The 13,213-nt window shown below is 44.4% G+C and overlaps 1 protein-coding gene across 1 annotated transcript in view; it reads right to left on the bottom strand.

The window, feature by feature from the left end:
• Positions 1–13,213, bottom strand: part of EXOC6B (exocyst complex component 6B) — a 291,158-nt gene that overhangs the window by 240,845 nt on the left and 37,100 nt on the right. The window contains exon 2 of the mRNA XM_058804404.1: positions 192–357. Coding sequence (XP_058660387.1) covers positions 192–357 — 166 coding nt within the window. The remainder of the gene's footprint in view (positions 1–191; positions 358–13,213) is intronic.

The raw sequence follows: 13,213 nt of genomic DNA, 5'->3' as shown, positions 1-13,213 counted from the left end.
TAAAAACCCCTTCTAACTAACACACCCTCTGCCTCCTTGGTTATCCAGTGAGACTGGCTCAGCAGTTCTTTTCTTCTATATCAAAACCTGTTTTAATTTCTATTCCTTCATCAGACTCTACATTTAAAAATCTTTCTGCCAAACATCTGTGAGACTTCCTTGTCAAACTTTCATCCTTCCCAACATCTCACCTTGAGTTTCTGGGCCTCTCCCCGGACCTTGAGCAGCTCGGTGATGGAGTCCACAAAGCCCTGGTAGTGGAAGTTGCACATCTTCTCGATCTCGCGGTCGTGGTTGCGGATCCGCGCCTCCAGCTTCTCCATGAAGCGCCCGTGCTCCTCCCCATCGTACACAGACCTGCAGGGACAGCCAGATCAGCACCCCAGAGCAGCACTCCCCCAGATCAGCACCCCCAGAGCAGCACTCCCCCAGATCAGCACCCCAGAGCAGCACTCCCCCAGATCAGCACCCCCAGAGCAGCACTCCCCCAGATCAGCACCCCAGAGCAGCACCCCCAGAGCAGCACCCCCAGAGCAGCACTCCCCCAGATCAGCACCCCAGAGCAGCACCCCCAGAGCAGCACCCCCAGAGCAGCACTCCCCCAGATCAGCACCCCAGAGCAGCACTCCCCCAGATCAGCACCTTCAGCCCAGCACTCCTAGATCAGCACCCCCAGCTCTGCTGCCAGGATCCACCAGGAACATTGAAAATCTGACCCCAGAAATGTCCTCTGGACATCCCAGATCAGCATCTCCAGCTCAGCACCGCCAGATGAGCACCCCCAGCTCTGCTGCCAGGAACATCCAAAGTCTGACCCAAAAACACCCCCTGGACACACCAAATCAGCACCGCCAGCTCAGCACCCCCAGCTCAGCACCCTCAGCTCTGCTGCCAGGAACATCCAGAATCTAACACCAAAAATGTCCTCTGAACACACCAAATCAGCACCTTCAGCTCAGCACCCCCAGCTCTGCTGCCAAGATCTACCAGGAACATCCAGAACTTCACCCCAAAAGGTACAAAAAGGAATGTTCCTCACCCAGGAATATCCAAAACCAGACCCCAAAAATATCCTCTGGACATCCCAGCTCAGCATCCCCAGCTCTGCTGCCAGGTTTTATGAAGAACATCCAAACCTGACCCCAAAAACAGCCTCTGGACATCCCAGTTCAGCATCTCCAGCTTGGCTGCCAGGATCCACCAGGAATATCCAAAACCTCACCCCAAAAGGAACAAAAATTAATGTTCCTCACCCAGGGACATCCAAAACCCGACCCCAAAAATGCCCTCCTGGGACAAAGGTACGGGTCATAAACCAGGTATTAAATTGGGTTTTAAAATGTTTCTATTCCAAGTTTACTTTTCCTTTTTCACCATTTTGTGTTCCCAGATAAACCAGACCAGCCCAAACCAGGCCTGAAATGTTTCCATTCCACCTTTTTTCTCCTTTTTCCATCATTTTGGTGTTCCCTAAGAGACAAACCAAGCCCAAAACGTTTCTATTCCAACCTTTCTTTTCATTTTTACATCATTTTCGTGTCCCCTGAGAGACAAGAACAACCCAGCAGGACCTGAAATGTTTCCATTCCAACCCTTTTTTTTTTCCTTATCCCATCTCTCCCCACCCTCCTTCAGCTTCAAATTAAATGTAAGGATAGAAGTTAAACCCAAATTTCTGTCCCTCAAATGTTTCCCTGGAAAGCAGAAGGAACAAGTCCCACTCTGGCAATTCCAGGGTTGTTTTCCTGTTTTTTTACACCAAATATGGATACTTTTAATGGACTGTGGCAATCCCACCCTTGGCCCTGCCTTTGGGAAGTTTTGGCTCCTAAATCTGAATTCCCTCCCAGCCCAAGAGTTAAGCTTGGAGTGAGGTTTATGGATTTGAGCTTGGGCCAGATATTAGGGAAAAATTAGGGATAGAGCAGATTCCAGGCAGCCTTTGGAGAGAAAAGATGGGAATGACAAAGAGAAAATATGGGAATGAGAGAAAAAAGATGGGAATGACCAAAGAGAAAAGATGGGAATGACAGAGAGAAAAGATGGGAATGACCAAAGAGAAAAGATGGGAATGACCAGAGAAAAGATGGGAATGACAGAGAGAAAAGATGGGAATAAAAGAGAAAAGATAGGAATGACCAGAGGAAAGATAGGAATGAGCAGAGAGAAAAGATGGGAATGACCAAAGATAAAAGATGGGAATAACCAGACAGAAAATATGGGAATGACCAGAGAGAAAATATGGGAATGACCAGAGAGAAAATATGGGAATAACAGAGTTGACCAAGATGTGACAATGAAATATTAAAAATCATTAATCAGTGATCATTAAAAAATCATTAAGCAGTGAGAAGCAACATTCCAGAGAGAACCCCAGGAATGCAGGTGGACACAGGAAATCCTTTCTCCTGCACTGGGATCTGTGCTCTCCCTTTGGAGAATCCCATCCCTAAAATCCACACAGGCCCCCAAGAAACAGGAAAAATCCCAAGACAGAGCTAAAAGCTGGGAAAAATCTATTTAGTTTTTATTCTTTCAGGCCATTTAATTTCTGCGGGTTCAGTAAAAGATTCTCAGTGTCAAAACCAAAATTCCAGAATTGTAAAATCTCATTAAATTCAGTGTGAGAGAACCCAGACACCCAGAGCAGGTGATGGAGAGGGCATTGCCTTCTCCTGCTCGGTCTAAAAGTGCGAAAAAGAGAGAAAACCTCCTCAGATCACATGAGAGGCAGCACTGGAGCGGTGCTGCTGGATTTTCATTGAAGTTTGGTGGAGTTTTGGCTGCTGAAATGTGAAATTTGGAGCCCGAGTGCCATCTAGTGCCGCACGGCCTCCTAGCAGGGTCCCAGTGACTCCAAAGATCTCAGCTCAAAAATGAGAATTCCAATAAAAAAAATAAAGGTGGATAAGTTGTGTCTGCACTCAGGGATAAAGTGAAACAATAAAAACCCCACAGCAATGATGTGCTTGTGCTCAAAGGCAAATCTGGGATTTACATCTGAAAATGGTGGGGGGAAAAAAACACCTCAAAATTACTTAAAATGCCCAGAAAAAATTCCCTTTGGAGGTGGCAAAGCTAAGGAATCTGATTACTAAACCCCTTTGGTTATTAGAAAGTCTATTATTTTATTCATTTTCAGCCAAACTTCAGTGTGGAAAAAATAAAGTTTGGTGTCAGACAGGAAGGAAACACCAGCACATGATGGGAAGCTCTTCCCTCCTGAGCTCTCCTGACCCTCCAGAATTCCTTTTCCAGGAAAATCCAGCCCTGGCTCTTCTCTCCTGAGCTCTCCTGCTCCTCTAAGATCATTTTTCTCGGAAAATCCAGTCTTGAACCTTCCCTCCTGAAAATCCAGCCCTTCTGAGCTCTCCTGACCAGAAAAATCCTTTTCCTTTTCCAGGAAAATCCAGCCCTTCTGAGCTCTTCTGACTCTCCAGGATCTTTTTCCAGGAAAATCCAGTCTTGAACCTTCCCTCCTGAGCTCTCCTGCTCCCCCAGGATCCTCTTCCCAAAGAAAATCCAGCCCTGGCTCTTCCCTTCTGAGCTGTCCTGACCTTCCAGAATTCATCTTCCAGGAAAATCCAGCTCTTCTGTTTCTCCAGGATCCTTTTCCAGGAAAATCCAGCCCTGGTCCTTTCCCTTCTGAGCTCTCCTGACCCTCCAGAATTCCTTTTTCAGGAAAATTCAGCCCTCCTGAGCTCTGCTGCTCCTCCAGGACTATTTTTCCAGTTCCAGGATGGAACCAGAGCCAGGGCAGCCCCAGCTCCAGGCACTCCAAAGGTGCAGGATGGACATTCCAGAGTTTTGGGATGGTGCTGCCTCCTCCCACAGGAGAGCTCAGAGCCCCCCCGGTGCCTCTCAACTCAAAATAATCAACATTAATTACTCGGTTTGGGGGTGCAAAGAATGAACTTCACCCCAAAACACCCCAAAATCCCAAATTCCACCATCACCTTCCTCCACACTGCTTCCCACCCTTCCAACTTCCTCAGCCTTGGAAAATCCTTGGAAAATAAAATTTCCATATTTAAAATTTTTGGTCCTTTCTCAAATACAAAAGTTTTATGAACACACCAAGTTTGGCCAACAATGATTTTTTAACCTGCTGAGTTTGGGGGTCGTTTTTATTCATATTCACAATCTTGGTGATTCTCTCAAAACCAGGAGTTTTAGGAACACACCAAGTTTGGCAAATAATGATTTTTTAACCTGTTGTTGGGGGTTTTTTCCCCATATTTACAATTATTGGTGCCTCTCTCAAATACAGGAGTTTTATGAACATGCTAAATTTGGCAAATATTAATTTTTTAACCTGTTAGGTTTGGGAGGGTTTTTTTTCCATATTCACAATTTTGGTGCATCTCAAATACAGAATTTTTATGAACACAACAAGTTTGACAAATAATGATTTTTAACCTGTTGAGTTTGGGGTTTTTTCCCATATTTACAATATTTGATACCTCTTTCAAACACAAAAGTTTTATGAACACACCAAGTTTGACAGATTTCCTCATTTTCCCATCCCTCAATCCCACAGAAAGGTTTCTCCACCCCTGGCTAATTAATCCAGACTAACACAATTTAGAACAACGCAGGAATTTGAGAAAGAAATAAAATACATTAAAATAAAAGTTGAAATATAAAAGTAGAGCCCTTCTTATTCTGGCCTAAATTATTATTAATAAAACCGTAGGAAATAGATTTGTAGAAAATTTTTAAAACTTGACAGAAGGTTGCATTAATATACAAATTTTGAGGTGAGAAATATTGACTTAGAAATGCTATAGAATAAGACAGATACTATTGAGAGAGAAATTAAATTAGAAATAAGATTTTAAATATGAGTTTATTAAAAAGATTAAATATTTCAGAGAAAGTATTATAAAAGACAGATTGTAATAAGATTTATGATTATTTTAGATTATTTTTTTATAATTTAGATTATTAAATTTTAGCTATTTATGGTATAGTACAATAAAATTTGATAAGTTAAAAAAGCTTATAATGCAATTAAGAAAAAATCCGCTTCTGATTATTAACATAACATATATATAACGTTTATATATATGTTATATATAGATATAGATATTTATTATTTATAACATAAATTGTAACATCTCTATTGTCTCAACCTTCATATGGGACTAAAACTAAAATAAAATGTTTTAAACACCTCTCAGTTACCCCATCTCTAAGTCAAACAAGAGCATAATCCAACAGAAAACAAGAATTAAGCTCGGTTTAGGCTCCTCCTGCTGGTTTTGTGAACAAACTGGGACAGAGGTACAGAAAAACATCCTGGAGGCTTTTTTAATTTTGCTTCTTTGCCATAAAGAAGTGCTGGTGAGAAAAGCTGCTCCACAAAAAAAGGTGCTCCAAAAAAGGGTTTTGGTGGAAAAATGCTGAGCCAGAGGGGTACAGCCAGAGCGTCCCACAGGCCTTGATCTGCTGAACCTCCCTGCAGCTCCAAACTATGGAAAAGGCCTTGAAATTCCTGGGATTGGGCTGTGGGGTTTCATCATTTCAGTATCCATTAAAAATCCACTTCAGTTTTGGTTTGGTTTTTATTTTTTTGGGTTTTTTTTTAAAGGTCAAACTGGAAAAAAACCTCTTTCCAGGAAAGCCACAAGTGGATGGGGAGCTGCCATGTGCAGCCAGGAGTTCCTGCAAAGTTTATCCCCCAAAATAGGGACAAAACAAAGCTTGGAGCAAAGGGAGCTGCCAGGAGACTGAGAAGGGAAGTGCCAGACAAAGATCTGCCTGTGCCAGGGTCAGGAAGGCATGGAATATCCACAGGGATCAGGGATTAAACTCCTGGCATTGCCAGGCACCCCAAAATCCACCCTGTGCCAGGGTCAGAAAGTCATGGGATATCCTGAGATCCACAGGGATCACCCAGCCCAGCCCCAGACCCTGCATAGACCCCACAACGATCTCAGCCTGTGCCAGGGGTCAGGAACCCATGGAACACCCACAGAGGTCAGGGATCAAACCCCTGGCATTGCCAAACACCACAAAATCCACCCCTGAGAGGGTCAGAAAGTCTTGGGATATCTACAGGGATCACGCATCCAACCCCTGGCATTGCCAAATCCAGAATCCCACCCTGTGCCAGGGGTCAGGAAGTCATGAGATAACCATAGGAGTCAGGGATTAAACCCTTGGCATTGCCAGGCACCCCAAAATCCACCCCTGACCGGGTCAGAAAGCCATGGAATATCCACAGGGATCATCCAGCCAGCCCCTGGCACTGCCAGGCACCCAAAAATCCCATCATGTGCCATGGAATAACCCAAGATCCACAGAGATTGTCCAGCCCAGCCCCAGGCCCTGCCCAGACACCCCAAAATCCCAGCCTGTGCTGGGGACAGAAAGTGATGGGATATCCACAGGGATCAGGGATCACACCCCCGGCATTGCAAAATCCAAAATCCAGCCTGTGCCATGGAATAACCCGAGATCCGCAGGGATCATCCATCCAACCTCCAGGCATTGCCAAGCACCCTAAAATCCACCCTGTGCCAGGGGTCAGAAAGTCATGGAATATCCTCAGATCCACAGGGACCACACCCGTGGCACTGCCAGGCACCCCAAAATCCCACTCATGCCAGGAGGCACAAAGTCATGGAAATTCCACAGGGATCATCCATCCAACCCCTGGCACCCCACAAGCCACCCTTGCCAGGAGTCAGGAAGTCATGGAATACCCACAGGGGTCAGGGATCACACCCCTGGCATTGCCAAATCCAAAATCCACCCTGTGCCAGGGGTCAGGAAGCCATGGAATATCCACAGGGATCAGAGATCGCACCCCTGGCACTGCCAGGCATCCCAAAATCCACCATGTGCCAGAGTCAGAAAGACTCTGTGGAATATCCTCAGATCCACAGGGATCACACCCCTGGCATTGCCGGGCACCTCAAAATCCACCCCTGCCAGGGGTCAGGAAGTCATGGAATAACCCAAGATACACAGGGATCATCCATCCAACCCCTGAAATTCCAAAATCCACCCTGTTCCAGGGGTCAGAAAGTCATGGAATGTCCTGAGACCCACAGGGATCATGGATCAAACCCCTGGAATTGCCAAATCCAAAATCCCATCCTGTGCCAGGGGTTAGAAAGTCATGGAATATCCACAGGGATCAGGGATTAAACCCCTGGCATTGCCAGGCACCCCAAAATCCCATCCTGTGCCATGGAATATCCTGAGACCCACAGGGATCATCCATCCAGCCCTGTCCCTGCCCAGACCCCCCAGAATCCCACCTGGGTATCCCTGGCAGTGCTGTCCCAACACTCCTGGAGCTCTGGCAGCCTCGGGAACGTTCTCACTGCCTGGGCAGTGCCAGCACCCTCTGGGTGAGGAACCTTTCCCAAACTCCAACCTAAACCTGCCCTGGAGCAGCTCCCTGCTCCTGTCCTGTCCCAGAGAAGGGACAGGAGGGATGGGAGGTGAACATCCCACATCCCACATCTCGCCCCCATCCTGCCCCACCAGCCCCTGAGCCCTTCCCAGGGTCCTCAGCCCCTTCTCCACCCACAGCAGCCAAAACTGGGGGAGATTTGGGGGGTACAGCCCAGAAAAACCCACCAAGCTCAGCTGGAAACATCCTTCAGACAAGAGGGTACAGTGCCAGGGTGGTTTGCGTGGGAAGGGACCTAAATTTGGGACTTACATCTGAAAATGGGGAAAAAACCCACCTCAAAATTACTTAAAATGTCCAGGAAAAATTCCCTTTGGAGGTGGCAAAGCTAAGGAATAAATATCTGATTACTAAACCCCTTTGGTTATTAGAAATTCTATTATTTTATTCATTTTCAGCCAAACTTCAGTGTGGAAAAAATAAAGTTTGGTGTCAGACAGGAAGGAAACACCAGCACACGATGGGAAGCTCTTCCCTCCTGAGCTCTCCTGCTCCTCTAGGATCATTTTTCCAGAAAAATCCAGCCCTTCTGAGCTCTCCTGCTCCTCCAGAATTCCTTTTCCAGGAAAATCCACTCCTGGTCCCTCCCTCCTGAGCTCTCCTGCTCCTCCAGGATCATTTTTCCAAAACCAGGAGGGAACAATTCCCTTTGGGGCTAAGAAATAAATATCTGCCGACTAAACCCCTTTGCTTATTAGAAAATTCTACTATTTTATTCCTTTTTTAGCCAAATTTTAGTGCAAAAAAAAAAATAAAGTTTGATGTGGCATCCCTGCCATGACAGGGACATCTCCAAGCCCCAATTCCTCATCCCTGGAATGTCCAGGACCAGGCTGGACAGGGCTTGGAGCACCTGGGACAGCGGGGATGGACCTGGAAGGGCTCTGAGGTCCCAAAATCCCCCCTGACCCCAAAACCCAGAGCACAGAGCCTCAGGCAGGACCCATCCCAGCAAGGAACTGAAATAAATTCAGCTGGAAGTGCAGAGGGGGGAAATCTGTGGAGATGGAATGACAAAACTCTGGGACAACGCAGGGAGGACGAGCTGGGGACAGAGCAACACCAGTGGCTTTTGTTCCCAATTAACAGAGGAACAAATTCCTCAGGCTGCTGCAGGCTTCAATTCTCTGTTTTTCCCCCTTTTTAAACCTTCTGTAGTGGTTTGAGTCCCTCAGAAACATTTTCTTCTCATTAAGTGACATAAAAGCATTAGCAGTTTGTTTAATCTCAGCCTAAGTTTTGTCATAAACAAATTAACTACTGAGCACGGCAGAAAAACAACAGTGACCCCAGGAGTGGTGCAACAGCCCTGGAAAAAAGGGCAAAAAAGGTTAAAAATGAATGCCTGCCCAGGATGGGACTGGCAGCAGTTTAAACCTTGTGATTCTGAGGTTTATCCAATCAGGACAGCAGCAAAAATCCAAAAAAAACCCCAAAGATTTCCCATTGAGGTGGTGGGGAAAGCGAGGGGAGAATTCATTTATTGTTTTCATTCTGCCAATCAATCAAGAATTGATTTAAGGCCAGAATTGAAGCCAAAAATTTAAACCCAAAATCTAAGACCAAATCAAAAATTAAGCTCAACATTTAAATCCCAAATTTAAGTCCAGAATTTAATTAAGGACCAGATCCGAAGCCCAAAATCAAGCCCAAAACTTAAACTCTAAAATTTAAACCCCAAATTTAAATCTTAAAATTTAAACCCCAAATTTAATCCCAGAACTTAATTAAAGCCCAGAACTGAAGCCCAAAATCAAGCCCAAAATTTAAACACCAAAATTTAAACCCAAAAACCCCAGATTTAAGCCTAGAACTGATTAAACCCCAAAACCCAGATTTAAGCCTAGAACTGAATTAAAGCCCAGAACTGAAGCTCAAAATCAAGCCTGAAATTTAAACCCCAAATTTAAACCCCAGAATTTAAACCCCAAATTTAAGCCCAGAACTAAACCCCAAAATTTAAACTCAAAATTTAAACCCCAAATTTAAGCTCAGAATTTAATTAAAGTCCAGAACTGAAGCCCAAAATCAAACCCAAAACTCAAACCCCAAATTTAAACCCTAAAATTTAACCCCTAAAATGTAAACCCCAAATTAAAGCTCAGAACTAAAGCCCAAAATTTAAGCTCAAAATTTAAACCCCAAATTTAAGCCTAGAACTGAATTAAAGCCCAGAACCAAACCCCAAAATTTAAACCCAGAACTGAATTAAAGTCCAGAACTGAAGCCCAAAATTTAAACCCCAAATCAAGCCTCCAATTTAAGCTCAACATTTAAATCCCAAATTTAAGCCCAGAACTGAATTAAAGCCCAGAACCAAAGCCCAAATTCAAGCCCAAAATTTCAGCTCAAAATGTAAAGACAAAATCTAAGCCCACTCTGTCATGTCCTGTCACCCACACAGGTCCACACTTACACCAAAATTACAGAAAAATTGATTTTTTGTCCTTTTTGGCAGATAGAAAATCCTCAATCCTAAAGCTAAAATCATTCCCAGGTGGATTTGTCCCCCTCCTCCTCCTCAGACATTTCCCTCCCATCCAATTCCCAGTTTCCCACAGAAATCATTTCAGTCTGGAAAATTCCACAGAACACCAGGGACAGTGCCCAGTACTGCCAGGTGGAAAACAAAGCAGGAGAACACCACCAAAGTTGATTTTAATAATAATTAAGTTGATTTTTTAATAATAATAATAATAATAATAATAATAACAACCACCACCACCTTGTTTTCCAGCTGGAACACCTCAGTCCTAGGCAGGAATGGCAGGAATTCCCAATTTATTCCTGGGAATATTTGGGATCGGGAATTTGGGAATTTTGGGAATATTTGGGATGGGGGAATTCCAGGATTTGGGAATTTTGGGATAGGGAATTCCAAGATTGGGGGATTTCTGAGAATATTTGACAAAATTTCATCATTTATTCAGTGGTATCTGACACAGCAAATCCTGGAATTCCTGAATCCCATAATTCCATTATTTCCCACCCTAAATATTCCCAAAATTCTCAAATCCTGGAATTCCTGAATCCCAAAATTCCAGAATTTCCCACCCTAAATATTCCCAAAATTCTCAAATCACGGAATTCCAGAATTTCCCAAAATTCCAGAATTTCCCATCCCAAATATTCCCAACATTCTCAAATCCACGAATTCCTGAATCCTGAAATTCCGGAATTTTCCACCCCAAATATTCCCAAAATTCTCAAATCACGGAATTCCTGAATCCTGAAATTCCAGAATTTCCCATCTCAAATATTCCCAAAATTCCCAAATCCCAGAATTCCTGAATCCAAAAATTCCAGAATTTCTCATCCCAAATATTTTCAAAATTCTCAAATCCTAGAATTCCTGAATCCCCAAATTCCAGAATTTCCCATCCCAAATATTCCCAAAATTCTCAAATCCCAGAATTCCTGAATCCTGAAATTCCAGAATTTCTCATCCCAAATATTTCCAAAATCCTCAAATCCTAGAATTCCTGAATCCCAAAATTCCAGAATTTCCCATCCCAAATATTTCCAAAATCCTCAAATCCTAGAATTCCTGAATCCCAAAATTCCAGAATTTCCCATCCCAAATATTCCCAAAATTCTCAAATCCTAGAATTCCTGAATCCCCAAATTCCAGAATTTCCCACCCCAAATATTCCCAAAATTCTCAAATCCCAGAATTCCTGAATTCCAAAATTCCAGAATTTCCCATCCCAAATATTCCCAAAATTCTCAAATCCTAGAATTCCTGAATCCCCAAATTCCAGAATTTCCCACCCCAAATATTCCCAAAATTCTCAAATCCTAGAATTCTTGAATCAAAAAATTCCAGAATTTCTCATCCCAAATATTTCCAAAATTCCCAAATCCTGGAATTCCCAACCTCAGGAATTCTTCCTTTTTTCCACAGCTCCAGGAGGAAAGCAGCACAGAGAATTCCCACAAACCACATCCCAAAAAATCCACCCCAGATCCCCAGGAGGAGTTTCCAGCAACCCAGGAGATTCCTCTGGCTGCCCTGGAGGGCTCAGAGACCTTGGCACGGAGTCAAAATCCAATTCCATGGATTTTAGCCCATGGATACAATTCCCAACTTCGTGTGAGGAGTTACAAACACAAGGGTTTGAGCAGAACGATAGTTAATTTGTCACAGGGTGAAAAAGTAGAATTTAGGGGTTTTTAGAATGGGGGTTCAAGAGGCAAGATGGAAGAATCAGGGCATGTCCTGTCCTTCTTCTTGGCCTCCACCTTCTGCTGTGATGGTGGCACTGCTGGATTGGTTTAGAGTAGAGACAGACTGTCTAACATAGGGGATGGGTTTTTAATTTAATAATTGGGAAATTATCAAATTAAATAAAGTACAGGTAGTTTTTTGTATAAAAAGATAACACGCGCCTGAGGGTGTGGAAAAAGTAGAATTTAGGGGTTTTTAGAATGGGGGTTCAGGAGGCAAGATGGAGGAATCTGGGTGTGTTCTGTCTTTCTTCTTGCCCTCCACCTTCTACTGTGATGGTGAAACTTCTGGATGGGTTTAGAGTAGAGACAGACTGTCTAACCTAAGGGATAGGTATTGGAAAATTATAGTAAATAAAGTACAGACAGTTTTTAGTGTAAGAAGATAACACTGCCCTGAGGGTGTGGAAAAAGTAGAATTTTGGGGTTTTTAGAATGGGGGTTCAGGAGGCAAGATGTAGGAATCTGGGCATGTCCTATCCTTTTCCTTCTCCTTGTCCTCCACCTTCTGCTGTGATGGTGACACTTTTGGATTGGTTTAGAGTAGAGACAGACTGTCTAACATAGGTAATAGGTAGTGGAAAATTATTGTGAATAAAGTACAGGCAGTTTTTAGTATAAAAAGCTAACACTGCCCTGAGGTTGTCAATGTGCCACAATCCAACCTGCCAGAAAGACCCCGTCATGACAGACAAACAATGAATTAGGTAACAGCAAATAAACAACCCTGAGAACCAGAGCCAAGGAATCTTGTGTTCTTCTTCAGTCTTGGGGCTGGGAAAAAGAGACTTTCCAACACCTCGGGGTCATCTCCACACCACAGAGACTCCCGAGAGGCTTCCTCACAGGGCTGGGCCTGGCTTCCCTCAGTGGTCTGGGGAGGAAATAGGGAAATTTGGTGCCAACAGCTCTTGGGGAAGGTGGTGGTGTCACCAAAGCTGAGGAGACACAAGGATTGGGAAGCAGCAGCCAAAGGAAAACTGGGAGCGATTCCAGAGGATTCCAGAGGCCAAGAAAGATGAAAGTCAGCACAGGTCCATGGAAATGGAGCAGGAATCCAAAGGGATCAAGGGGGGAAGGAGAGACCCCAAAGTCCCCTCCAGGCACAGCTCCTCATGTGCTGATCCATGAAATACCACAGGAATTGGGTTTGGGTTTGAAGGGAAAAGGCTGGGGAGAACATGGGGAGCACAAAGCCTTGGGAAAAGTCCTCTGCTATAAAACATGGAATGAGCAAGGCTGGAAAAGCCCTCAGAGATCCTCCAGCTCACCCCATAACCCTGCACCACCATGCTGACAACAAACCCCATCCCAAAAGCCACGTCCAGGCCCTTCTGTCACCTCCAGGGAAGCAATTCCAGCCCCAATCCCTGACCCCTGCAGGTGGAGACTCCCAGAGCTCCTCTGAACCCTCTCCAGCAGCTCCACTCTGGGCCCTGGAGCTGAGGAATCCTCATCCCATAAACATCCCAGCCCTCCCCAGCTCTGCACACAGATTATTTTACCACAGAACAATTTTAATGTCGATTCTCGCTGCGTTATTGCCCAATAAAAGCT

This window comes from Ammospiza caudacuta, chromosome 4 (genome assembly GCF_027887145.1).
Source record: "Ammospiza caudacuta isolate bAmmCau1 chromosome 4, bAmmCau1.pri, whole genome shotgun sequence".
Classification (NCBI taxonomy): Eukaryota; Metazoa; Chordata; class Aves; order Passeriformes; family Passerellidae; genus Ammospiza; species Ammospiza caudacuta.
Note: the sequence above shows the minus strand (reverse complement) of the source record. Positions and strands in the feature narration are given on the sequence as shown.